Source organism: Vicia villosa, unplaced genomic scaffold, assembly GCF_029867415.1.
Source record: "Vicia villosa cultivar HV-30 ecotype Madison, WI unplaced genomic scaffold, Vvil1.0 ctg.000060F_1_1, whole genome shotgun sequence".
Taxonomy (NCBI): domain Eukaryota; kingdom Viridiplantae; phylum Streptophyta; class Magnoliopsida; order Fabales; family Fabaceae; genus Vicia; species Vicia villosa.
The window spans coordinates 171,617-198,566 of NW_026704990.1; the positions used below are offsets into that span (position 1 = coordinate 171,617).

A 26,950-nucleotide genomic window follows, 5' to 3' on the forward strand; every position below is an offset into this window, starting at 1 on the left:
TTTAACCCAAACTCAAGAACTAAGAATTCGTCGAGCCGCAGTTCAATGCCCTAGTCCCTGTGGAGACGATAATTTCCCGGATAAATATTTCCAAAACTTTTGTTGCTTGCCGCTTTACCGCTTCAACACGCGTACTCTTCCTCTATCTTTGAGCGAGACTCCATAAAAATCTACCACTCGACTGGTTGGAGAGGAGTGAAGTTAGAGTTAGGAGTTTATGCTTTCTCACAGCTTAATCCCTTGCTTGTTGTTTTCGAGCCAGAGCTCGCCGGGTAGTAAAGTTGAGAAATGTTTCAATTTTACAAATTGGACTTGCAACTATTATGGTTGGTACTCTCAAATGTTGGAATAATGTTCGTACAAAGTGACTCCCAAAAAATGCAATTCAAGCTCTTAAAAAATGAGGAATTAATACCATAGAAACTTAGAATATATGATAAATTTAACTTATTCACATATTAAAATAAGGAGGGAAATTCACAAATCAGAGACATAACATAATTGCATTTATGTGGTTAAATGTCCTTCCATTCTTTATTAGAGATGAATTTTGAGAGACCACTTTGAATTTTTTAATCATCTTTGTATAGATTTTCTTAGTTCTTTCATTTCCGCCTAATATTATCATTATTTGACTTCTTTTTTTTCGATATCTATTGATATAGGTTAAGTTTAGCCTCACCTTTCTTCTTTATTTTTTTAATAATATTGTCTTATTTAGCTTTAAAAAAAATTAGGGTAGTTTAAATTAAATTGATTTTTAAAAATCCAAATATAAAAACATAGTAAAATTATTATTATAAAGTAAAATATAACATAAAGTATAGTAAAAATTAATATTACAAAATAAAAATGATCATTTATATTTAAAAATAGAATAAATTAAAAAACTACTTGTTATACATTGTCATTTTTATTAGTTTTACATTAAAGACTCGTCACAATCATTCATAATTATTACTTTAAAAGTAATAAAAGAAAAGTTACAAAGTCAAACACAATTTAAAATGTCACAGTTATGATTAATCGATATTATAAAATATCTTTAAACTATTCATGCATAATAATTAAATCCTTAAAGTAAAACAATAAATATTATTTACAACAAACAATAGATTAATAGATGCCTCGTGTTTGTTTTGACTGAGAATCTATAAAGGAGCTCAAGAGATTATTGAAGGAGTGGAATCAAACTATCTTTGACAAGGGAATGTTCATAATCACGTTGCTAATGCTTCAGCCTTCCTGGATTATATTCAGAATCAAATTCAATTGATTGCCTATAATGAATCTCTGAGGTAGTCCCTTAGAAACTCTGATGGACTATGATGTGTATTAAAAGACTGGTAGTATACATCTTTTTGTGGTGCCCGTTGGCGAACTGGTGTACACGTTTCCTTACTAGTTCCTGGAAACAATTATTAAAAGCACGAGGTAAACCCATCATATACAATACGAGGGAGATATATCTGAAAGTGGCATATAATATCTTGCATTTCAGAGGGTCGAAAGCTCATATGATGACCATCTGCGTATTAATGGAGGCAACATGTTCAAGGGTCATAATGGCCATCAAACTTGGACAATGAGGGATGTTTAAAACCTTTCAGTATAGGGGCTCTCATATCTCATATAATAATTGTTAGGGTCTAATAATTCCATTTCCTATACGAGGTTGGAATCTTGTTGACAGTGTCGATTATTGTGGATGTTGTCTTTTGATGTTGGTTGTAATGGCGTAATTTGTCCATGGCAGCATGCATCTCTGTCATTGCATCGACATTTGTGCTACCACTGGTGCCTTCCGACGTATGACATGAGGCTCTCATATTAAACCATATCGAAAGGTGGTTAAATGTAGAAGTGAAGGGTAACGATGTGAAGGGTGATGGTGATGAAAAAGCGTGTGGTTCAGGTTAGTTTTACTGGGCCCCATAGTGGGCGTCACTATACTGGTCAAAAAGTAGATGTGTGCATGTTCCCCGTACAAATATAGAAAAACCCATATGCCTTAGTAGGTTTATAACACATAATGATGGTGAGGGTTTGCCCACGACAGTGGGAAGCCTTGTATGGTTGTGTTTTTAGGTAATTCTGGAGACGTGCTTACTTGAAGTGAGAGACTCTAATGATGACTAATGATGCTTGGTAGCAAGCATATAATTACTAGTGGTCGTGTATTAAGGTTATAATGAGCGTTGTGTTCTTTAGGGTGTAGAGATTATGTAACACTTATGGTTTGTCCTTTCTCCTTGAGAGGAGATGTATTTATGGGGGTCTCTAGGACCCAGTGTTTGAGTCACCCTTTGTGAAGTCCACCACTCTGTTAATCTTCGGGGAAATTATTGACCACTTATATTTTAAGAGTTAGTGGAGACTTCTTCTTTCTTAACTCACACGTCAGTGTTTTCTCTAGGCGAGTCTTCGGTTCATCGCATGGGTGACACGACTCCTATGCGAGGGCACCCCGATTTAGGACTTCTGCAAACATAAAACTACAATTTCACATATTTTTTAGACATAAACAACACATACAATGTGATAAATGACAATATCAATTAATGGTTAGGAATATATACGACAAATCATAAGGATACACAAGGACATTATAATGAAATCTAACCTCAACAATCCCATTTTCTTTTGTTAAACCTTATTTTCATTCATTATCACTTTAACTTAGCTATCTCTCAAACAACTTTTCTAAATACATTCTCTTAAAATCATAAAATTATTGAACGGTTTTTAAATATCATGCTAGTTCATATGGAGAAGACAACACAAATAGTTACCGTTATTCCATTAACACGTACACATAGACCCACATCCTTGGATTATGTATATGAGCACGACCTTCCATCCTTCCTTCAAAATCATTGATCAACATTCAATGGTTGTCTTACACCACACAAACAAATCATTTACAATTATATGTCTTCTTCAAATAAACGTGCCTCCTCTATATAAAGGCAATCAACTTTTTTAAAAGTTATTATTTCGTTCTTAGTGTCACTTATTTGATAATTTTTTTTCTTTTTAATAAGTTTAATTTTTAAAGTTCAAAATAGTACCAATCCCATTTTTATCAAAATTATTTTTCATTATTCATTAAAAAATTAAAAATAAAAAATAATTAAGAATATTATAGATTAAAAGACGATTGTTTAAAAAAGGCTAAATTACCTCTAGGGTCCTTTAACTTATTTAAATGTAACAACGTGGTCCTTTATGTTATTTTTGCTCCACAATAGTCCTTTAAGTTACCTAACGTCCTCAACGTTGGACTTGGTCAAATGTCATGTTAAAAAAAGATGATGTGTCCATTAAGTTGTTGATGTGTCCAGTCCTATGTGTCCACTATTCTTTTATGTTTAAAATTAATTTTTTTACGTTGTAACTCTAAAATAGAAGGAAGGTGAAGATATTAGAAGGTCACGCAGAAGGTGAAGAAAGTAGAAGGTCAAGCAGAAGGCGAAGGTGCTCGTAGACGACGACGGAGCTGAAGGCGAAGGTGCTCGTACACAAGAGCATTGCTGAGGTATGTATCACATATTCTAAACTGATTGTTGCTGAATGTGTGTTTGTCGTTGATAATAACAATGTTAGGGTTTGATACTCATTAGGTTGTTGGGTGTGTGTGTTGTTGACGTTAGCAATGTTAGGGTTTGATAATCATTAGGTTGTTGGGTTTGTGTTGTTGATGTTCTTAGGTCAATCTGGACATGGATGAGTTTTATGTTGATTTCCATCATGGGGGATTTTTCGCCGGTGATAAGTATGAACAAGGGGAAGTGTCGAACTGGAAATGTGATGCTGATAAATGGAGTTACTTTGAGATTTTGGGGGTTGTTAATGAGATGGGATATCCAGGGGTGCTTGAAATTTGGTACGACTTTGCTGGGACATTGAAAGCGTTAGAAGATGACTATGGTGCTATAGAAGCACTGAACTGGTCTAAGACAAATGGAAAAGTTGATATATACATTGTTCACCCTATATCCCAACCTGACATAGTGGCCCAACCTGAAACAACTGAGGTCCCACCTGAAACTGAGGTCCCAGCTGAAACTGAGGTCCCACCTGAAACAACTGAGGTCCCACTTGAAACAACTGAGGCCCAACCTGAAACAAATGAGGCCCAATCTGAATCAAAAGAGGCCCAACCTGAAACAAATGAGGCCCACTCTGAAACTGAAGTAGGTGAAGTAACTGACAGGGACATAATAGAAGGGTTTTATGACTCAGCTGATGAGATTTTAAATGATGGATTTGGAGAATTGTTAGTTGGAGAAGGGTTCATAGCTGGCCAGAATGATCAACCTCTTGATGAACTACTGCCAGAGGAGACATCTAAAAAAAGGAAGAGGACTAATGGAAGACCAAAGAAAAAAAAAGTGGTAGTGGAACTCCAAAAAAGGCAAGTTCAGGAAGCTTAAATAAGGGAAAAAAGGGAAGACCAAAGAAAAAACAAGTGGATGAAGGATTAAATGCAGATGGTGTAGAAACATCAAGTGAGGAAGATGTTCTTGATTTTGGATTTAAAAAAAGGAGCATAGGTAGGAAGGTATGTCATGGGTTGTCCGACTCTGACTATCAAACTGAAGAGCTAATAAGTGAGGATGACATGAGTAGTGATTATTCAGATGAGAGTGAGAAGGTAAAGTATCCATCATTTGTTCCTCCTAAGAAGTTCAATGACTATAAGTGGGTGTTAGGAAGCTTGTTTTCAACAAGGGAAGAGTTCAAGGAAGCTGTAGCAAGTTATGCTGTTCACAATGGTAGGGATTTAAGATACCTGAAGAATGATAAGACTAGAGTCAGAGTGGGTTGCAAGGAAGGTTGTGGATGGGTGGCTTTGTGTTCTAAATTGCCACATGAGGATACTTGGCAGTTAAGAACATTAAATGATAATCACACTTGTAGTAGAGAGTATAATGTTAGGATGTTTAATACAAACTGGCTAGGGAAGAAGTTGTATTCAACAGTTAGAATTAACCCCAGTGTCAAACTGACTGCTATTTGTGACAAAGTACATGAAAAATGGAATGCTGGAATGAATAGGATGAAAGCTTACAGGGCAAGAAAGGCAGCATTAGATATGGTTGAAGGGTCTTTCAAGGAACAATATAGAAGACTTTATGACTATACACATGAGCTACTAAGATCTAACCCAAACAGCACCATTAAGATCAATGTCCAAGCAACTGATGTGAATCCTACTGAATTTGAACAACAACCAGAAGATTATGTTAGCAGGCCATTACTACCAAGCTTCCATAGACTTTATATGTGCCTTGAAGCTTGCAAGAAAAGTTTCCAAGTTTGTAGACCAATAATAGGAATAGATGGATGTTTTCTCAAGGGCAACTATGGTGGGCAGGTTCTTGCAGCAGTTGGGAGAGACCCCAATGATCAAATGTTGCCCATTGCAATGGCTGTAGTTGAAGCTGAGACAAAAGATTCTTGGGCATGGTTTTTTGACCTGCTAGTTAGAGACTTGGGAGGACCAGAAGTATGTAAGAAATTCACTTTCATTTCAGATCAGCAGAAGGTAACATTATTGTCTTAACTTTTTTTGTTTTGTAACAATTCAATCCTTTGTCTTTTAAAAATGTAACAAATTAAATCCTATCTACTATGTAACACTGTTTGTTCATTACATGATTAGGGACTGTTACCTGCAATAGAGGAGTTATTGCCTGGAGTTGACCAGAGATTCTGTGTTAGACATCTATATAGCAACTTTAGAAAAAGGTTTCCAGGCAAGCAATTGAAGGAATTAATGTGGAGGGCAGCAAAGGCAACTTATCCCCAAGCATGGGAAAGGGAAATGAGGGAGATGAGAAAGGTTAATGAGGAAGCATACAAGCATTTGTTGAAGATTCCTCCTATATTTTGGAGTAAATCACAATTCAAATATGCAACAAAAAGTGATGTTTTGGTTAACAATATGTCTGAAACTTTTAATAGTGTTATTATTGGACCAAGACAAAAGCCAATTGTAACAATGATGGAGGAGATCAGAGGGTACCTCATGGATAGATGGGCAACTAATAGAGCCAAAATTGAAGAGTATGATGAGTCTGTACTACCAAGAATTAAGAAAGTTCTAGAAAGAAGGCAGGAATTCTCAAGGTTTTTTATAGCAAGGTAATTCAAATGACACATCATAAATGACATTAATTCTGAAACACTATACTCATATAATCCTCTTTTTTCCAGGTTATCAGGCAACATGATTTATGAAGTGAGGCATACTAGTGTGACTGGGGAAAAATTCACAGTTGACCTCAATAAGTTTGAGTGCTCTTGTAGGAGTTGGATGCTGACTGGGATTCCATGCCACCATGCATTGTCTTGTATCCTCAATAGATCTGAAGATCCTACTGAGTACATTCCTTCCTGGTTTAGGAAGGAGACATACCAAGCTTGCTATGCACCTCTGATATATCCAACAAATGGGGAGAACTTGTGGGAATTGACACCATATCCTGACATTCTTCCTCCCCCATCTAGAAGGGCACCTGGGAGGCCAAAAAAGAGAAGAAATAGAGATGCTGATGAAAAGAGGAAGGATAGTACTACTGTTTCCAGAAAGGGCTTGCCAAATAAATGCTCAGCATGTGGTCTATCTGGACATAACAAATCATCATGTCCATCTGCACCAAGACAGTCCAGCAATGCAACCACTGCACAATCTCAAAGTACCACCACTGTCCCCACCCAAACTCCCACAACTGCCCAATCTCAAACACCCACAACTGCCCAATCTCAAAGTACCACCACTGTCCCCACCCAAACTCCCACAACTGCCCAGTCTCAACCTACAAATAGAGTTCAAAAAAAGCAGTCTCAAAATGTTACCATCCAAAGCCAACCAACAAGTAGAGTTCAAACAAGGCAATCAGCAGTGACCCAAAAACAAGGAGTTCAAACACGCCACTCAATCACAGTTGCTCAACTACTTGCCATGAGGAGGGCTAGACAAGGACAAGGACCAACAGCAGCATTTCAGCCACCAACAAGTCAGAGACCCAAGATGCCTTATAAAAGAAAATCCAAATAGGATGTAACCTTGTTTGGTGCTTTTAGGGATCTAATGTTTTGATTATTTTGGGATCTAATGTTTTGACTGGTTTTTCTGTTATGAAGTGTTTAATACCAGCTATCTAGTTAAGTACTATCCTATCTACTATGTAACCTTGATGTAAACTGGTTGAATTTCTTTTTGGGATCTAGTTAAGTACTCAGCTATCTACTATGTAATTCTGTTATGAAGTGTTTAATACCAACTGACAATGTTTTGGTTGATTGAATATGCAATGTTTTGGTTATTTATTGATTTACTATCTAATTCTGGTTTGTGTATAACATTGTTATAAACTGGTTTCTGTGTAACAATGTATATCAGTCATGTGTTAAATTGTAACAAACTGATCATTTATGATTTTAAATTGTAACAAACAGATCCTTTAAGTTTTTAAATTGTAACAACTATGTCTTACTGATTCTTATATTGTAACAACCAGATCTTCATTTGTACATTGCACTAAGTAGTAAATTGCAGTATCAAAACTGGAATATGCAACACAGATCAAGAAGATAGCATTAAACTCCAATTGTCATAAAATATTACATCAAGGGGCCAAAAACTACTTGTTACAACCATAACATTAACATTAACTATGATCACCACTCCTTAAACAACATACAAATCAACACTACAACAATCAAAACTAAACAGATTATGACATAAAATAGCATCTTCATCATCTTCAAAATGTTCTTCATGATATCCTTGTTGTAGTTGTCATCCCTCCTAAGCATCTTGAGTTGTAAATCCTTTTCGTCACATTTAAAACACCTTGATAATGCAGCGTGTTGTATCTCTTGTTTGCTTTCATCACTGTGTTGATTTTCATACCACAGAAAAAAATTGCAACCAGGATTATCATCTTCACTCTGTTAACAAAATCAACAAGATTAAACCCAACTCAGACACATAAGAATTAAATATCATATCCAACCTAATCACAACATACATACCTTAAAGTATCTGCATCCCCAAAATAGCTTCCCCAAGTTTCTTCCTTTCTTCTTAACTGATCTTATCGCTGCTTTGGATCCACACAAACATAACGGTTCAATTCCAGATTGAGACGCACTCGATATTAACGAAATTGAGTTCTCAGCTCTACGATTTGTTGCGCTGCTACCGAGTTGGGCCATTGACGGAGAGGAGAAAAAAATTAGGGTTCACGGTTTTGGGAATGAGATGGAATTGTAAACCCAGAAAGCTTAGGGTTCACGATTTGTAGGAATTTTTTCCCCAAATTAAATAAACAATATGATATATTCACAGTCAGCATAACTTAACGGACAGCTCAGCACCGTTAGTGACAAATCATCATTTTTGGGACGGAACCTTTGACCAAGGGCAACGTTGATAGTGTTAGGTAACTTAAAGGACTATTGTGGAGCAAAAATAACATAAAGGACCAAGTTGTTACATTTAAATAAGTTAAAGTACCCTAGAGGTAATTTAGCCTTTAAAAAATAGCAAAGTTTAGCTTTTCTTACAAAAACACTTACAAAGTTGTTTTTTAAAATTTTAATTTTTGAAAACCTTATGTTCCCAAATCACAACTTCACATGGAAGAAAATTGACCCACGTTATCGGGTCGTATATCGTTTCATCAACCGACCACGACCCAAACCCGAAGAGAAAAACTGGGCCAAGGACCCGTCTCGGCCTCAACTATATAACAGAGAAAGCCCGCAATTGCACGATTTGTTTCGTATCGTATTTGCCCTTTCTCTCAAGCCAAACTCTTCTCAACTCTTCTCTCTCACTCTCTTCTCCCCTTCTCGATCTTTCTACTTTATCCACCATGATTACAGGTTCCGAACCTTCTCTTCCTTCGATTTTCAATAACATTTATATCACCCATTCGTTTAATTTGGATTTCTGTTATTTTTAATTTTTAATCTTATCGATTTTGATTCTTGTTGTGTAATTGGCATCAATTGGAAGTGTTGTTTGTAATTTAGGTTTAGAAAAATGTGTTAATTGGGAATTTTTACGGGATGAGGTTTTTGGTTTAGATTCATTATGGTTTCTTTTTATGAGATTGTGCTAAGCTTGGATTTTTGCGTGTTAATGTTCTCTTATCTTTGCTTTACCGTTTTCAAGTTATGTGGTTTGTTACTCTGTGTAATTAAGAAGTGCTTTTTGGTGTATTTGAACTTTGGAATGGTGAGATTTAGTTATGTTGAGCTTCTTTTCAAGTCAAACTACTATGCATTGTTTTACATCTCTTTAAAGGGTGTTATGGATGAACTGGATTTTCTTTAGGATAATTGTGGAGGTTCTGGTTTTGTTTTGCCATAAAGCTTAGAATTTGGTTTAATATTAATGAATTGATGCATTGTCAATTGTTAATTAGTCTATTTTTAATGTGATATTAGGCTGTTTAATTGATTTTGATGCTTAATACTGATCTTGCTCTGCAGTGAGTGTTAAGTGGCAGAAGGAACTTTTCAAAGATGTAGAGATTGATACCAGCCAGCCCCCTTATGTTTTTAAGGTCCAATTGTTTGACCTAACTGGAGTGCCTCCTGAAAGACAAAAAATTATGGTCAAGGGAGGTCTTTTAAAGGTAAGTAGATAAATAGATTGTTGAATGTGATACCAAGTAGAAAACTGTTGAAGAATTGAGCATGCTTTGTCTGATTTCAATTTCAATGTGATGTTTCCTTATTTTTTTTATAAGCCTACCTGTGCAGGTCTAATGAAATATATATATATATATATATATATATATATATATATATATATATATATATATATATATATATATATATATATATATATATATATCTGTATTGAAATTTGAACGGAGTTTTAATTTGTTTTTCTACCTTTTTCCCTCTCTTATAATGCAGGATGATGCTGATTGGGAAAGGTTAGGAGTGAAAGCGGTTAGTGGTGATAGAATGTGTTTTTCAGTAATGTTTTACTCTATTCCATACATCTTTTTATTTGAATGACCTAAATTATATATCTTCTGTAGGGTCAAAAGCTAATGATGATGGGAACTGCTGATGAAATCGTGAAAACTCCAGAGAAAGGAACTGTTTTTGTTGAAGATCTTCCTGAAGAAGAACAAGTAGCTGCTGTTGTAAGTTTCAACTTTTTCTTTATATAGTAACTGTATTTCATAAATTCTAGAGTAGTCAAGTGTATGTCATATGATTCTTCAAAACTGTAACTCAAATTAACATGTATGTATTCATAAGATTCTTGATTGCAATGATCCCCATGTTATGTCATCTATAGAACTTTGAAGTTAAACTATATTTGCTTTAGTTTAAAAGTTTATTGTCGCCAAAGACCATAAAAAACATATTGATGATAATCCTTTTTATTTTCACACACTTATCAATTTTCTTAAAATTCATAATAAGTTAATAACCATGAGGTTTGATTGGGAAAGAAAAGATTCAGAAACTACCTCTTTTCTTGGATTGAATCAGAATATTTTTTATGTTTGAATATTTGATTACCCCCCTTTTTTCTCTGGGACAGGGACATACGGCTGGTCTTTTCAATTTGGGAAATACCTGTTATATGAACTCAACATTGCAATGCCTCCATTCTGTGCCAGAATTGAAGTCGGCTTTGATTGAGTACGTCTTTTCTATGGAGACATTAATCAACATTTTTATTTGCTGTATTTGAAGCTGATATATGATTAACAATATTTGAACTTTTTTTGGTATCAGTTACTCACATTCAGGCCGAAACAATGATGTCGATCAGTCGTCTCATATGCTGACCGTCGCAACCCGTGACTTATTCAGTGAGCTTGATAAAAGTGTCAAACCCGTGGCCCCTATGCAGTTTTGGATGGTACATTGTTGGTTATATAGTTAATGATTACTTTTTGCTGATTGAAGTACTGTATGGGTTTGTTGTGGTAAAATTGGTTCAAGCCCCTTTTTTGTGGAAAATACATTCGTGCCATTCTGAAATTATGACTATACCATTCAAAGGGGGAATGTGATTTTAGTAAAATATTGATAATTAATTTCTGCCGCTTTATTTACTGCTTTTGTCATTTGAATAGAGTAGTTTATTCTCTGCCATTGTATATTGTAAATTTTGTTTCCATATCTATTTTAATGATTGATTACTGTTTGACTTTTGCTTTACATATTAAGAAATGGTACCGTCCTGATTTGTTTCGGCATTTGCCAGGTATTGCGAAAAAAGTATCCTCAATTTGGTCAGCTGCATAATGGAGTGTTCATGCAACAGGTTCATAAATTGCATGCTTTATTTGGAATTACTTTCATTGCTCTATTGCATTGATATTTAACGTTTCATGTCTAATAGGATGCTGAAGAATGCTGGACACAAATTCTATACACACTTTCACAATCTCTAAGATCCCCTGGATCTAGGTAATTTTCTTCATATTTCTTAGTAAAAAGTGCAATTGTTGCAGTATCTTGTAAGTTGTATCTTTTATTTATGATTTAGAAAAAGTAGGCAGACTTAATAAGTTGGTTAAGCGCCAGTATCTGTCTTCTTCTCACTCCTAGATATACTCTCTGTCGTCTGGTCGAATGAGTTTAAAATGCAACTTTAAAGTGGTCTTATAGGTTTTACGAACTCTGTTTATTATGCTTTATTTTTTGTCAACATATTTTTGCTCTGAATATTTATTTCAATCTCACTAATTTTATCTGTCACTTGTTCAGTGAAAATATTGATGCTGTGAAGGCTCTCTTTGGCGTAGAACTTAAGAGCAGGTACATTTCGAGACTTCAACAATTTTTGGGCCTCATGTGCAATACGTTAATTACAGTCACAAACTAAACTGTTTGTAGGTTTATATTTTGTCTTTTGTAGTACTTTTGTTGTTACTATTTGCTGTTAGTGATTGGACATACCTGTCTAGAATGTATGACAAATGCTTTCTTTGCATCCTAATATGCTTTGTATACGTATATAATTTTCGTCCTTTATCTTTTACTTAATATTCATGTTAGTCCTTTGTCTGTTTTAGCCCTTAATCTTTCTTAAATGTTGAACGTTAGTCCTTTTGTATACCCAAAGTCCTTATATGACATCGTGTTAGTCCTTTTATCTTTTTTTATATGTCTTAGTCCTTTTTCTTTCTTAAATGTTGAGCGTTAACCTTTAGTATACCCAATGTCCTTATATGCCACATATCTTCATTGGGAATATTTGCACATAATGTCATCCAATGACAACCTTCTTTAGTCTTTAGTATACCCAAAGTCCTTATATGCCACATATCTTCATTTGGAATATTTGCACATAATGTCATCCAATGACAACCTTCTTTAGTCGTCGGTTGCTTGGTTAGTTTTATGTCAATCAGAAGTAAAATCATGAAATGGAATAATTCTTTGAACCTATAATATACCTCATGAAAATCCTCATAACCAGTGAATCAGCCTTTTTTCAATTGATTGATAGCCTCTTATATTACAAACTATTTTCATGGACTAAAATCCCCCTCAATTTATTTGTGTTCTGTTTTTTAATTTTTGTTATCGATAATTTAGAAATCCTTAAGAGATGACTTAACTTTACTTACCTTGTTAATAGATTTTTAAATTCAAATTATTTAGAAAAGGTTGTGAATGAATGACATTATGTGCAATCCCAATGAAGATACATGACATAAAGACTCTGATTATATACGACTAACGTAATAAATATAATAAAAAAGATAAAGAACCAAAATGAATGTTAAGTAAACGATGAAGGACAGAAATTATATTTAAACCTATAGGTTAATTTCATAAAATTAATTAGAAACGCCATTTATAATGTATATAAATTGAGAATCAAGATGACAACACATGGATCCACCAAGAGGGGATGAAAACATGCCACATGAAATAGGAGAGACTCGAGCTAGTTTATTTAATGAGGTGTAAACTCAGCAGGCTCATGCAGTTCGTTTCGGTATGACCTTCAAAGCTCTGAAGGAACATAAACTGTGCATGAAAAAAGTTTTTCTTCGGCTGAGCAATTAGAGTATTTGAGCCACTAAATTATTCTTTTAATTATTTGAAGGGACACGGTTTCAAGTTAACTGAGCTAGGTAGCTTTTTGTGTAGAGGACTGGCAAGTCTCATTTCCTAGTAGTTTATGCCTGTAGTTATGTGTCCATGTCTCATTTCCTTAATAATTTTTTAGTTTGTTTCTAACTTCTTTTCTTACTTGACTTTATTTGAATATTTTTTTCTTGTCTGGCTTAGTTCAACTAAGTATGGATAATGCTGGCAATTTTTATGATTTTTATGTTCAGAAATCTATTAAATCTTTTGTGAAGTTTTTAAGATTGTATCCTTTTTATATACAACACCCATTGTCTGTTAGTGATTTGATAAATCCTCAGGATCTATTGCCAAGAGAGCAATGAAGAAAGCTCAGAAACTGAATCTGTTTATTCACTTAAATGCCACATATCGCAGGAGGTAAACCATTTGCATGAAGGACTAAAACATGTAAGTGCTAAAGCTGATCTCTTCCAATTATCGATAGTGCATGTACACGTGTATTGTTCACTAAGGCTGTTGATTTCTTCATATGACCCATATTTAGTGTATCTGTTTTGCTTGATTATCATTTCTTTTCTATCCTCAATACTCATTGCTTGATCTGTATATATAATATATTCTGACTCACCTTCTATCCTCTCTCAATACGCTCTAAGATTTTACAATAATTATTCTTGATAAATCTTCATAACTACGCCACTGCATATGCGAAAGTGTAACGACATGTTGGATTGCTGAAAATCTGTAGACTTGGTAATTTCAATATTTTAGTCATGATTATTTCTATTGCCCAATAATAATAAGCTCTTGGTTACCATGAGAAGTCAGGAGCTTGGTAGTTTAACTTTAGTACTTTCACCTGTACACATATTATCTTATTTTGGTGCAGAGGTAGGCGGGACCTTAGGCAGGGGTGTTGGGTTTGGTCCAAAGTTAGTGGGTACTTCCCGTTTTAGTGAAGTGTTAGGTTCGGTCAAAGTTATTGTGTACTAATTCCTTATGTTTTGGTTCAGAGGTTGGTGGGGTTTTAGGCAGAGGTGTTGGTTTTGTTCGAAGTTACTGTGCAATAATTCTTAATTAGAAATATTTAACTGGATAATGTCATTCTAACAGTGGTTAGTTATAACTGACAGCTTGTTTCATTTATTAATACTGCTGTGATTAACTGTCACTAGTTTAGAGTTGTGTATGTCTTCTGATACATAGCTCCCCCCCCACCACTAATTTATCCCCTAAAACATTTGCTATATAAATTTTTTGAACAGTACAAAATATCTGATGTCTACCTAATAGCCTTGTAGTTGGAATTCTACATAGATTTTTATTAACATAACTGATTTTTGTAGGCTTTGAAATCAGAGTTGGAAAAGGCTTCTGCTGCTTTGGGTCGTAGTGCTGTTTACCTGAAGGAATCACGCATCAATGCCCTGCCAAGGTTATTACTCTCTTCTTGAATTAGATATGATTTTTTTCACCCCGCCCCTTTTGCCTTTGCCATGCAATTTCAGTTGGAACTTGGAGCACATTCCCCTATTCAATAGTCTGTTAGACTCTTCAATTACTGTAACTGTTATTAAATTATTAGGCGAGTTAGTGGATAATTATTATAATTATTATACAATTAATTAAGTGTGTTTAGGTCTAGTATAAATAGGGGAAGACATTAGGGAGTTGATCAGCTGGGAATTAGTGAGTGGTTATTGGGAGAGACCCAACTCTCGAACATTTGGGAAGGGAGAGATCCAAGACTCTCGAATTTCTTGGAAAACTCATTGTAATTACTATTAAATTTTATCGTTTAGGATCAGTTTCTATCATAGTCATTTAGGTATGAAGTTGTTAGGGTCCCACCACCACCTGACACTCAAGAATCAAGGAAACTAGATTGTTTGCCCATGAATTTTATTGATTCAAAAGAAAAAGGTTTACAAAGGAACTATTTTCCCCTCCTCCAGAATATTCTGTAGTCAAGTCATAACAATCTTCCCAACTCTTTAGGAAAAGTTAGTCCTATTTATAAGTCACTGGTCTAACAGAAAAACATATTAACCAATATAGAAATTAACAAACACAACAACTATTCTAACATTACTAACTAGTGGTTTACATCTTTCCCTTTTTTTGTATAGTAAATCTGCATGGATGTGGCGGGGAAAAGTTCCTGACCAGTAACCACTTAGTCACAGTGGCTTTAGTACCTTGTTATGAATCATATTAATCTAAACTAAAAGCCTAACCTGTTAGTCATGGCTCATAATTGATTTTATCTGTAACAGGAAAATGAGTGGAATCCCATTCTATTGTTGGTTTATCTGTCTTTTTCCATATTGTACAGCTTATATTTATAAGCCTCTCCCATGCCCTTCCCAAAGAAAACTTACCCACAGAAAATGTGAAGGCAAAATCATAATTTAAACTATCATAGTTTTATTCTATGATTCATGTCTTCTTGCATATGAATAAAAAGGCATAGATAGTCTAGATAGGGTTGGTTTCTAAGTTGAGTTTGCCAGGGTGGTTTTCTAACATTTATAGTGAAAATGAGTCAGCCTTATTTGCGTGGAGTTACAAAACCAATTCCAGTTGAGTCCTTAATTTATCATTTTGGATCACATTACGAATTTCAATTGTATACATCTTAGAAATTACATGAAAAAGTTGTTAAGATCTTGTGCTATTCCCTGCTATCTTTCTCAATGGTCATACGCACAATCAACATACTGGTCCGGTTTTTGACTACATTGGATTTCAAAATATTGGCCTCATGGAGATCTTCTGTTTCTTGTGTTTCATTTCTTCTAATTAATTGCTCTCTGAAGATGCAATTTTGAGTGGTTTCAACTGGTTTTTTTCAAGGTACTTGACTGTTCAGTTTGTCCGTTTCTTTTGGAAGAGGGAATCAAACCAGAAGGCTAAAATTTTGCGAGTAACTATCTTTGTCTTTTATTTTTTTGGATATGGTTGGGATGGAACAAATTTCCTTTTGTTTGCTTTCTCAATTTGTTTTATAACGCAACTGTGCTTGGTTATGTCAGAAAGTAGATTATCCTCTGGAGTTGGATGTTTATGATCTTTGTTCTGATGATCTTAAAAAGAAATTGGAAGCTCCTAGACAGGTATCCACTTTGTTTTGACATTTGAAAACGTGATGGCTGTTTGTAATAAAGAAATATCTGCCTAGTAAAATGTGCGGGTATATATTCTAATCCTGTATTTTGTGCACACAGTTCCTAAGAGACGAGGAAGGCAAAAAGCTTGGTCTGAAAGTGAACGAGAAAAGCTCTGTTCGCAAGGAAAGCGATGTAAAAATGTCCGATGCTGAGGTAAGGAAACATCCAAACTTAACATTATGTTGATATGATGGTAATTCCATTCTCTGTTTGCAAGGTTTGCTAGCATGAAAGTATGGAATAACTATTTTATCCCATGCTTCATTGTGAGAATAAAAAGGGAGGTGTTGAATCCTGTTTCTTAATGGTGGGGTTAGGATTTCATGCTCCATGAAATGATATGAATATTTTCATTTATCAACATAACTTGTTATGTTCTAAAAAGGACTACTAATACTATCAATGTTATTACCTCCGCTCCTTTATATAAGAGACAACTCAGTTTTTAGGTTCATTGAATAATCATTGTATTTAGTCTATGTACTGATCAATGAACCTAAAAATTGAGTTGTCTCTTATATAAAGGAACGAGGGTAGTATTAAACTAAGTATGTCATGTGAAAATGAAGTGTGAAAAAATATTCAATCAATTTTTAAATTTTACAAAATTTTGTACTTAATTACTTAATGAGTACTTATAATTCAACAGCTGAACTTGTTGAATGCATATTTTATAGAAAGTTTTAAACGAAGTAAGATCAGAAAACTAATTTCGATGATATGCGGATCCCCAAGTCTCATGCTTTAAGTACTTTGGATTCCATACAAAGCAGCAAAGATTTAGAGGGAGATGCAACCATGGGTTTATAGTAGGGTAGTTAAAACGACATAATGCTTCAGGTGTGATATTCAGTAGAAAAAACACTTCAAGAATATGCACATATGTATTCCATGGAATCACCATTATACATTTTATAAATGTGTATAAATAGAATGCATTAGTTGCTTATACTGTCTTTTGCATTAATTTAGGGATCCTCAAATGGAGGAGGGGAACCATCTGTTGCTCCAATGGAGGAAGGTAGAAACTTACTACATTCTTCTACATTTTTTCTCTCTGTCAAGTGTCAACCCTCTTTCTGGTTTTTACTCCATTTTTGTCTATAGGTGAAAAAGAACCCCAAATGACTGGAGTTTATGATTTGGTTGCTGTATTGACCCACAAGGGTAGGAGTGCTGATTCAGGACATTATGTTGGTTGGGTCAAGCAAGAAAATGGTTAGTTCTTGGAAACAATTGTTTTTATCTGGTATATGACTATCTCACTATTAATCACTCTATATATATTATTTTTGACAGGGAAATGGATAGAGTTTGATGATGACAATCCAAAACCTAGAATACAAGATGATATCACTAGACTATCTGGAGGAGGTGAGAATATACTGAATTAGTTTACTTTAATTGAGCCTAGCATGAGCTGACATTCAGTAAAATATCAATATGTGTACCTCTATATACTGTTCCTCCAAGGATCAGTCAATTTATAGTTTGTTTTTATTATTTCGAAATTTTAAATGCAACTGCTTTCTTCATCTTCAACTTTGTTTTATATTATGATATGATAAAAACATGTTAAATCATCTTTCTTTGTGTTTAGGTGATTGGCATATGGCATATATAATCATGTACAAGGCTCGTGTTGTATCTCTGTAACTGATAAGAAGAGCGCATGTTTGATGTTTTACCTCAGATTTAAGCATTGTGAAAAAGTATGGTCCACGGATCATTGTTTGTATTTTACCATTTGAACTTTGATGAATGTTAGTTAGTCTTATTTGTTTAATTTAGGTATTGTATTTTTTTAAAGGATGTATAAGAATTTGAGAGCACTTGCTATCCTGAGTAACCTCCTTTCTCTCAACTGAGCTCAAGAGTTAGCCGAATACCAAGTTATATTTATTTGATGAAGTCCAGCCTACCAGCCTACTTCTATGAACATGACATTAGAGCGTTGTCTTTTTTGGAAAATGCTTAATTAGCATACACATTAATATTGATAATGCTACTATTTATTATAATACAAAACGAAATTCAAAGGAAAAAAAATTCTATTTGACTTGTGAATATAATATAGGGTCTGTTAGTTTCAGATTTTTGTATAAATTATTCATAGTGTTATTAAATTATCCTTAAAAAGTTTATGAAGATTTTATTTATGAAGTTTCAAATAAAAAATTTGTTTATATAATTTTTGATAAAATATTATTATCTCAGCATTTTATTATAAAAAATTACTTAAATTTTAAGTTATTTTTAAATAATTTTTTATTTTTGGGATATTGTTTTTTAAAAATTTATATGATTTTAATTATATTTTATTTCTTAATAATGTATATTTATGTTATTGGATGGTAAAATTAATCTTTTAATTTATTATTCATACATTTAAAAACGTTTTAAGTATTTAAAAAAAAGTTTGGTCTCATACCAATTTAAAATCTCATTCAATGGACGCAATCGAAGTCTGGTTTGAGAGTCCTGTTTGGGGGTTTGATTGATGTCTTGTTCTACGGGGCTCAACACCTTTTTTGAGGGACTTGAAGTCTCATCAATAAGCTCTACATATAATCTCGTCTCGTCTGAGGGATTGAGAGTTTCATAAAATAGGCTCGCCACAATTGTAAAATAAATAAAAATTTAAAAATAAATAAATTATTTCACCATGGTTGTTTTCAACCGTGGTTGTATGTAGCGAGCTATTCAGATAAATAAATGTCAAATATGGCGTTGCTGGTATCGAACTCATTAGCTTTTAGTTTTTCACTGTTCATTACAATTATGGTGATATGCAGTGTGCTTTCTTAGTTATTATCATGACGATTAATCAGTGGTGGTAAGTAGCTCACTTACTACAACATGATACTTTACCACGGACCACCAAATTTAATTATATGTATGTTATAACCATTGTAAAATATGTTATTCGTAGTAGTGATGATATCATGACTGCCAAATGTTTTTGTTGGGTTATGGTTATGAATACCACTTCAATTTTGGAAACATCAACTTAGAAGGATATTTTACCATTTTTTCACATGTGACATTTGAATTTTAATAATTTTTATCATATTAGTTTCTCTCACAACCAAGTACTAGTTTTTCGCTCATGCCTCTTCTCTTGTTGGTTGTGTCAGAATGAATAGTAATTAGGGTTAAATATATTTTTGGTTCTTATAGATATTTCAACTTTTAGTTTTAGTCTATATTATAAAAATAATATATTTTAGTCAATAAATAAAGAATTATTATGCATGTAATTTTAGTCTCTCCTGTTAAATCAATGTGTATTTTTAAATGATTATTTTGAAGACATGTTTATAACATTATATAAAGTTCCTTTATAAAAAGAAATTCAAAATTTGATTTCTAAGTCGAAGTTTTCATTACTTTTATCATTATCTTTTGAAATTAAAAAAATTCATATTTAATTTTTCTTATTTTAAAAAATTCTAAAATTTGGTAAAGAAATGTTTTATTGTATTCTAAATATGTATGAAAAAATTATTCAAATATTTGAAAGTTTAAGGGTAATTAAACGGTTTTTAAAATTTTAAAAATAACAAAGTCTAAAACTGCATGTAGAGTTGTCTATTTAGGGGCCAAAAAATTTGAGCCCTTGTGCACTTAATAAGGGGGTCTAAAAAAATATGACAATAATAACCCTCAAATATATAGGCCCTAAAAATATAAGGCCCCAATATTTTGAAAGGCCCTAAGGCCCCAAACTAAAAATTAAAAATTTCTTTTAAAATAAAAATAAAATTTTAATTTTGAAAAATAATATTCTAAAAATAAACAAGTTAACTTTAAACAGTTTTTAGTTAGAACTAGATTCACAAGTCTGCATAAATTTCAATAATATGCTATCAATTCTCAATCTAAATTTAAGTATATTTAGAGTGAATAATGCTATATTATTTGGTGGCTCATTATTATGTGCAGGATATACATTTTGAGACTAAGTCGTGTAGAACATGTCCATACACTAATTTTATTATTTAATTTAATTATATCAAAAACATGATACATGCAAATTACATTTGATCAACGAACTCCTACTATTATCATAGTTTATTATCATATAATAGTTCCCAAAGATTGACCAGGGATTGAGAAATATACTACTAATATATTCCATTCTCCATATTAACTAATCCTTAATCAAACAATATCAATCTTTAATCACTCAAATCCAGTTAGAAAATATTATGCAATTATATGCCATCTACCAAAATCAAATTAGAGTATTTAAACACAAGTATATCACATCAAATTCACTTAAAAATACGACAAAGAGAAACAAAATTTAAACAAAATTTCAAACTGGACTCAACATAATGTTTGGGGTTCTACCATACTGGGCTCAATATTAATAAACTTAGGGGTTCTATCATAAATATGGAGGAACTTTGTTTAAGGATGAATGATTAGTTTGTAAAACATAGATTTGTTACAATTTAACCATGTAATCCTACCTTACAAATTACAAGAATACTAATTCTTCTTGGAACAAGAAATGAAATTTTTGAAACAAAATAAGCCCCCCAGTAGGGCCCGAAAGTAACATATTAATTAAGGGGCCTAAAAAATTTCTCATTAATAAGGGGTTTAATAAAATGGGGCCAAAAAATTGGGGCTTTGAAAAATTGGGCTTATTTGACAGCTTTAACTGCATGCAAGAAATTTTATAGGGATTAAAATATATTATTTTTTAATAGAGACAAAAAAAACATATTGATCTAAAATATGCACATATTATACATTACAAATATGTTCTAAAAGTAGAACATATTGTGCATAACACTTATGTTCTTAATTTCCATTACAAATTATGATTGGAAATTAAGCATTAATGTTCTTAAATTACATTATATAGATGTTTCAAAAATAAAACATATTGTGCATAAATTAAGCATTACCGAGTCATTCGCCTGGAGATTTCTTCCCATGACTTCATTTTCTTTTTAGGACCACGAGAGTCATAAATTTCCAATGGTGCATCTGAAGTTGATCCTGGGTCCGCATTGTTTTTAGACCTCCAAACAAATTTTAACCTATCACTACTCCTTTTAGGTAGTTGAGGTTTATTTTTCTCAACTTGTTTATTTTTCTAAACTTGCTTCTTTTTCTAAACTTGTTTCTTCTTTTAAAGTGGTTTATTCTTCTCAACTTCTTCTTGTGTCTTCTCAGCTAGTTCAACAACAGGTGTAGGATTACACACTTGAGATTGTAGATCTTGGGATGATTCATCTTCAAAAGCTGCCATCATCTCCTCAATCATTGCATCCGCCTCAGATACACCTTCAGTAGCATTTACCTCAGACACACCCTTAGTAGCATTTGTTTCTGACACCCGTTTAGCAGCACTTGATAAGGTATTCTTCCTTGATATTTTCCTCCTCACACGGTCCAAATGTAAAAAGTTTATCACACAGTTTTCAATTCATTCATAGTAAATGGGACACATACTAAACACTATAACCTTTAATCTAAGTGACTTCCCATTCACCTCAACCTTATTACCATCAAATGGTCTTTCCACCACAACTTGTACAAATTCTTCATGTATTTCACATGTTCTTTCTTCTTCACTCTCATCAAACCTCATGCCTTTATCATCATTATCACCACTACCTTCACTGAATCGATCAACATAAGACTTCAACACATTGCTTAGCATGTTTTCAACACCATGTTCAACCCAGATATAACCCTCAACACTACTATCAAGGCTCTGATTAGAAATTTCTTCAACTTGTACATCATCAATGAAATGAATAAATCATTCATCAAGTCATGATATGTTTCTCCAAAGTCTAAACTTATTATAACCCTAGTTTTTAACTAAGTAACTTTCTCGAAAAAACTCCATTTATCAGCGTCTTGCCCTTGTACAATGGTTTCACTCCCCCCTGTAAAACACGTGCTTGTTAAAATAAAGTTCCCTCCATGGTGAATATCACACTTAATAAGCCCATTTGTTTGCAATTACAAATATACCCCGTAGTTAAAATATGATTAACATATTTAACATTCAAAATTTAAGGAAGCAAAACACAATTTACCCACATTGTGAAAACCTAACTTGGACAAACTAAATTTTATTGACCCATTGCATTTGGACCACTGCAAATTAGAAAATGTTATTATAATCGTACATTTTTTATACCACCAATGCTTGTCTTTGTTGCATTACAAGACGAAACAAAATCAACAAACACGTGAACGAAATGCTTAATGTTGAATATTCAAGAATTCTAGGTGTTTAAGTTTTTCTGAGGTTCAAAATGATTAAGAATGAGACGATAGAGACTTTGAGATTCTAGGGTTCAAAACGATGAAAATTATGTGGAATAAACATTAAATAAAAGAACAGGAAAATCTTCTGATGTTAAAAAAATTTATGATTGGAATTGATGAAGGTGCAAAACAAGAAAATCTTTATATGTTAAAATAATTTATCAAACTTTTTTACAGAATAATTTTTTAAAAAATGGCTCATACAACAAGGGAAGAATAGACATTAATCCTAAATAAAATTAGAGTTAAAAGGTAGTGCACTGACAGTGTAAAATAATTTTACACTGTCATCCAATAGAAAATCATAAATGTGCCATGTCATTAAGTTTTTTTTTAAATAAAAAAATAGTTTAATTGAATACATGGGTGCTGATTGGTTGACAGTGTAAAAATATTTTACACTGTCAGTGCATCACCCCTTTTCTCATAAAATTACTACTAATAAATGAATTTATAAATTTAAATTTGTAGAATTCTCGAAAATCTGAACCAAACATACCTCTTTGTAGTGGTGAAAAACTCTCCAAAATACTCGTTTCATCTTCATTTTTTTTAAGAAATACATAATATAATACATTTTGTATAAACTCTCGATAAAAATTAATACATCATTTTCTCCTTACCTATGTTCACGGATAATTTCTACCGCAATTATGTTTCTGTGTATCGGCTTTTCAAAAGTTTAAAAGTTAAGTTTTTATAAAAAAATAAATTGTAAAAATATTTAAAATTAAATTAAAAAAATAGTACAGTATGTTTATTTTAAAAATTTAGAAGTGTGAGATAATGGTGTAACCCTAATTAGAAGTGTGAGATAATGGTGTAACACAATTAGGGTGCCGGATAGAAAACTGTCATTCTAGCAACAATCTAACAACTGCAAATCATTTTTACATAAACATGTGGTTGAATTTATCCTGCTTAACTTTGACCATGCATAAGAATATTTTGAAAAAATCACTTAAATTTTTTAAAAAATTCATAAAAATCATTTTTAAAATATATCTTTTAAAAAATTATTTAATTTCATTATATATTAATCTTTTAATAATGTATATTCATGTTATGTCAAAATTAATTTTTAAATTTATAAAAAATAAATTTGATTTTTTTAATATATATATATATATATATATATATATATATATATATATATATATATATATATATAAGAATTATTTTTAAAAAATTAAGATAAACAAACAGATCGATTATGTGATTTAAATCACTTTTTAAATTGAATATTTTTAATTGTATGGGCATAAAACATTGACAACTTGGGCAGGCTAAATGTCATCTAAACCTAACTTATCTTCAAGTTAATTGATGTGGACACCATTTGATTATAGGAAGCAACAAAGCAATGCCATCCCTTTTTTCTTGGTCATTTATGGCTATTTAGTCAAAGACTCAAAGCTCTAGTATGTCTATTCTCCTCTAAAAATGGCAAAGTTTGAAATTCCTTTAGACATTTCCTATTTCTACCATTCATTCAACGTCTTTGAGTTGACATCTAAAGAGTAATTGATGGTGTGTTATGTCCATCCATTTGATTCCTTGAACACGTTTTGTTGTGGATGAGTTTTCTACTATGTGGGCACATGTTTCAACTTATAATGAACATTTAAAATTTAATGAAATGGAATCAAATAAAATAGAACGAAAATAATAATAATAATAATAATAATAATAATAATAATAATAATATTATTATTATTATTATTATTATTATTATTTTCGTTCTATTTTATTTGAATCAAATATGAGATGAAATCCAACGTGACGATTATCCCTTTAAATGGTAGTGGAAGGAATAAGTCTTTGAATGCCACATTTTCAGAAAAAGCATAGATCAATGGATTGCCTTACATGGTTAGTGAACAACCCACTGACGACATCAAACTATGAAATATGAAAATCATGGCAACCTCTGCAGGCATCTCCACTTTGGAGAATTTCTTAAATTGCTTACCATGGGTGGACACCTTTAAAATCCTTGGATCTTGAAAAAAATCATTAAAAATATTATATGTAATGTAATATGTTTTGGGCTGGGCCGAATAGGCCCAAGGACGAACAGGCCTAACCCAAGGTCTAAGCCTAAATGCACCTGCTTCTTTTGGTGGCCGTTGGAGCTCTAGCCCACGTGCTCCACGAAGAGCACGTGGTCATCCACTAGCGGGAATTTCGGTCATTATCTCTGAACTCTACGATCGGTTCAACCAAGATATGAGTCACTTGTTGACTCTGTCCTACGACGTGACATCCTGACAGTTTTCTTTGTTTTGGGCCTCCAACGATCCAGTCCAAAATATGAAATCTTGGCCCCGCGCTGGGACTATAAATACCCTCTTTCACTAGAGAGTCAGGTAATTTATTCATTCTCACATAATCTCATTACTCGCATTCCCTTGCTCTCCATCTCACTTTAGCATCGAAATACCTTACATATACACTTTTCCACAATGTTTTAAAAATCAGACCGGTCATCAAACCGGTGAGGGTATTGGGTCACTGGTTCATTGGTTGAATCATTGGGTCACTGGTCGAACCGCATGACTAAATCAGATTAAACTGGATAACTCGGTTGAATAATCCTGTCTCTATTGCAATACTATATATTTATTAAATCGGTCGAATTGGATGACTTAGTCTCTAAAATATATCATAATTTCACATGTTTATTCTTTACATTCAAATTCTAAATATAATCATCACTCACAATAAAATAATACAAAATATAAATTTAAATAAATTTTAAATCAAGTCTAATTACTAACAAGGAAAATGTTGTTCCAAATAAGATTTGAATAAAGTTTAATTATATTTTAATTATATATTTTTTTAAAAAATCATGAAAACGACGTCGTTTTGTGAAAAAAAAAAAAAGAGAGCATGCTTTGAACTATCGGTTTTCTAAAATCGTCGGTTCACCGGTTTTTTCCAATTTTGACTAGTTTAAACCGATTCTCACTGTTCAATAACATACCTGGTCCAACAGTCAGACCAGGCCGGTGACCCCTCCAGTTCCCAGTCTGACCGGTCCGAACGGACAGTTCAATTTTTAAAACACTGCTCCCCCGTTCACTCGAAAACAAGCTGTTGAAGGCCATCGACGATCCAGTCTGATCAGGTTTGATCACTGGTGTCGTCTGTGAGAAACTTTACTTCCCCATCCTCTCCTAGCACAAGATCAAAACTAGGGATGGCAAGTAGACCCGCACCCGTGGGGCCCACCCGCACCTGAACCCAAGTCAACGGGTGAAAACCCGAGTTGACTGGGTTCGGGTGTCACCCGATATTTTGGGTGTGAGTTTGGGTAGTATGAAACCCGCACCCGAAACCCGAAATCACACCCGCTTTTATATATATATATATATATATATATATATATATATATATATATATATATATATATATATATATATATATATATATATATATATATATATATATATATATATGGGGACGACTCAAGTGAGAACACTTGGTTATTATGAGAAATGAGAACAATGAATCACGGCCATTAAATTTGATTTTAATGGACTGGATTGATTTCTCTTTCTATGTTAATTTAAAATAAATATTAAGGATCATAGAAAGAGAAACTAATCATGTCCATTAAAATCAAATTTAATGGTCATGATTCATTGTTCTCATTTCTCATAATAACCGAGTGTTCTCACTTGAGTCGTCCCCATATATATATATATATATATAAATACATATATTTATAACTATATATATATATATATATATATATATATATATATATATATATAAATATATTTATATAATATATTGTGAAAAATTGTAGAAAAAAATATATTTTATGTATTTTGTTACCGGTTTGGGTTTGGGTGAAAAAACCCGAACCCGGATATGGACGTGGGTGTTAGTATGCCACCCGAACATCATTTGGGTTTGAGTTTGGGTTCGGGTGCCTATTTCGGATGCGGGTTTGGGTAGTGTGAAACCCGCACCGATCCGACCCGTTGCCATCCCTAATCAAAACAACTCAATAATTCTTTCGAATGTTTATATGAAAATATATCTCTATGTCATTTTAGTCATGTATATTAATCTTGGAATTTATTTTAATTTTTTAATTAAAAAATAATTATATTAATTTTCTAACTTTTTAAAATTTATTATATTAATCATTTTGTTCAATTAACGATGAATTTAACAATTAATTTTTAAATTTTGTTTGGTTTCTTAAGAAAAACAATCTTCAATATACTCATCGTTAAACTATTAAATAGAATTTAAAAAATTCAGTTACTTATACTTAAAATAACTAATATTTATACTTTTTTGCTTATGCTGTTTGCTATCAAATGAAGTCAATTAAAAGAAAACAATTAATATTA

The 26,950-nt window shown here is 32.7% G+C and overlaps 5 protein-coding genes across 5 annotated transcripts; 4 read left to right on the forward strand and 1 right to left on the reverse strand.

Moving 5' to 3' along the window:
- The first annotated feature begins 3,326 nt into the window (after window positions 1-3,326).
- On the forward strand, window positions 3,327-4,436 carry LOC131623283 (uncharacterized). Its single transcript, XM_058894283.1, has 2 exons — window positions 3,327-3,538; window positions 3,711-4,436. Exon 2 carries the CDS (start codon window positions 3,723-3,725, stop codon window positions 4,434-4,436), a length of 714 nt encoding a protein of 237 aa, XP_058750266.1. The 5' UTR covers window positions 3,327-3,538; window positions 3,711-3,722.
- A 188-nt stretch (window positions 4,437-4,624) lies between these two features.
- Window positions 4,625-5,569, forward strand: LOC131623284 (uncharacterized). The gene has a single exon (XM_058894284.1). The coding sequence runs from the start codon at window positions 4,625-4,627 to the stop codon at window positions 5,567-5,569; it is 945 nt and encodes a 314-aa protein (XP_058750267.1).
- Window positions 5,570-5,899: 330 nt separating this feature from the next.
- Window positions 5,900-7,346, forward strand: LOC131623248 (uncharacterized). The gene is made up of 2 exons (XM_058894244.1): window positions 5,900-6,150; window positions 6,223-7,346. Exons 1-2 carry the CDS (start codon window positions 5,951-5,953, stop codon window positions 7,064-7,066), a joined length of 1,044 nt encoding a protein of 347 aa, XP_058750227.1. The 5' UTR covers window positions 5,900-5,950; the 3' UTR covers window positions 7,067-7,346.
- A 220-nt stretch (window positions 7,347-7,566) lies between these two features.
- Window positions 7,567-8,538, reverse strand: LOC131623250 (uncharacterized). The gene is made up of 2 exons (XM_058894245.1): window positions 8,047-8,538; window positions 7,567-7,962 (listed from the first exon to the last, which is right to left on the reverse strand). The coding sequence occupies exons 1-2, from the start codon at window positions 8,227-8,229 to the stop codon at window positions 7,690-7,692; spliced, it is 456 nt and encodes a 151-aa protein (XP_058750228.1). The 5' UTR covers window positions 8,230-8,538; the 3' UTR covers window positions 7,567-7,689.
- A 211-nt stretch (window positions 8,539-8,749) lies between these two features.
- On the forward strand, window positions 8,750-18,185 carry LOC131623310 (ubiquitin carboxyl-terminal hydrolase 6-like). Its single transcript, XM_058894312.1, has 18 exons — window positions 8,750-8,901; window positions 9,514-9,659; window positions 9,946-9,981; window positions 10,074-10,181; window positions 10,589-10,689; window positions 10,786-10,912; window positions 11,261-11,320; window positions 11,399-11,466; window positions 11,767-11,817; window positions 13,443-13,551; window positions 14,451-14,539; window positions 15,961-16,030; window positions 16,140-16,220; window positions 16,332-16,427; window positions 17,247-17,295; window positions 17,382-17,492; window positions 17,574-17,648; window positions 17,875-18,185. Exons 1-18 carry the CDS (start codon window positions 8,892-8,894, stop codon window positions 17,928-17,930), a joined length of 1,443 nt encoding a protein of 480 aa, XP_058750295.1. The 5' UTR covers window positions 8,750-8,891; the 3' UTR covers window positions 17,931-18,185.
- Window positions 18,186-26,950: the final 8,765 nt, after the last annotated feature.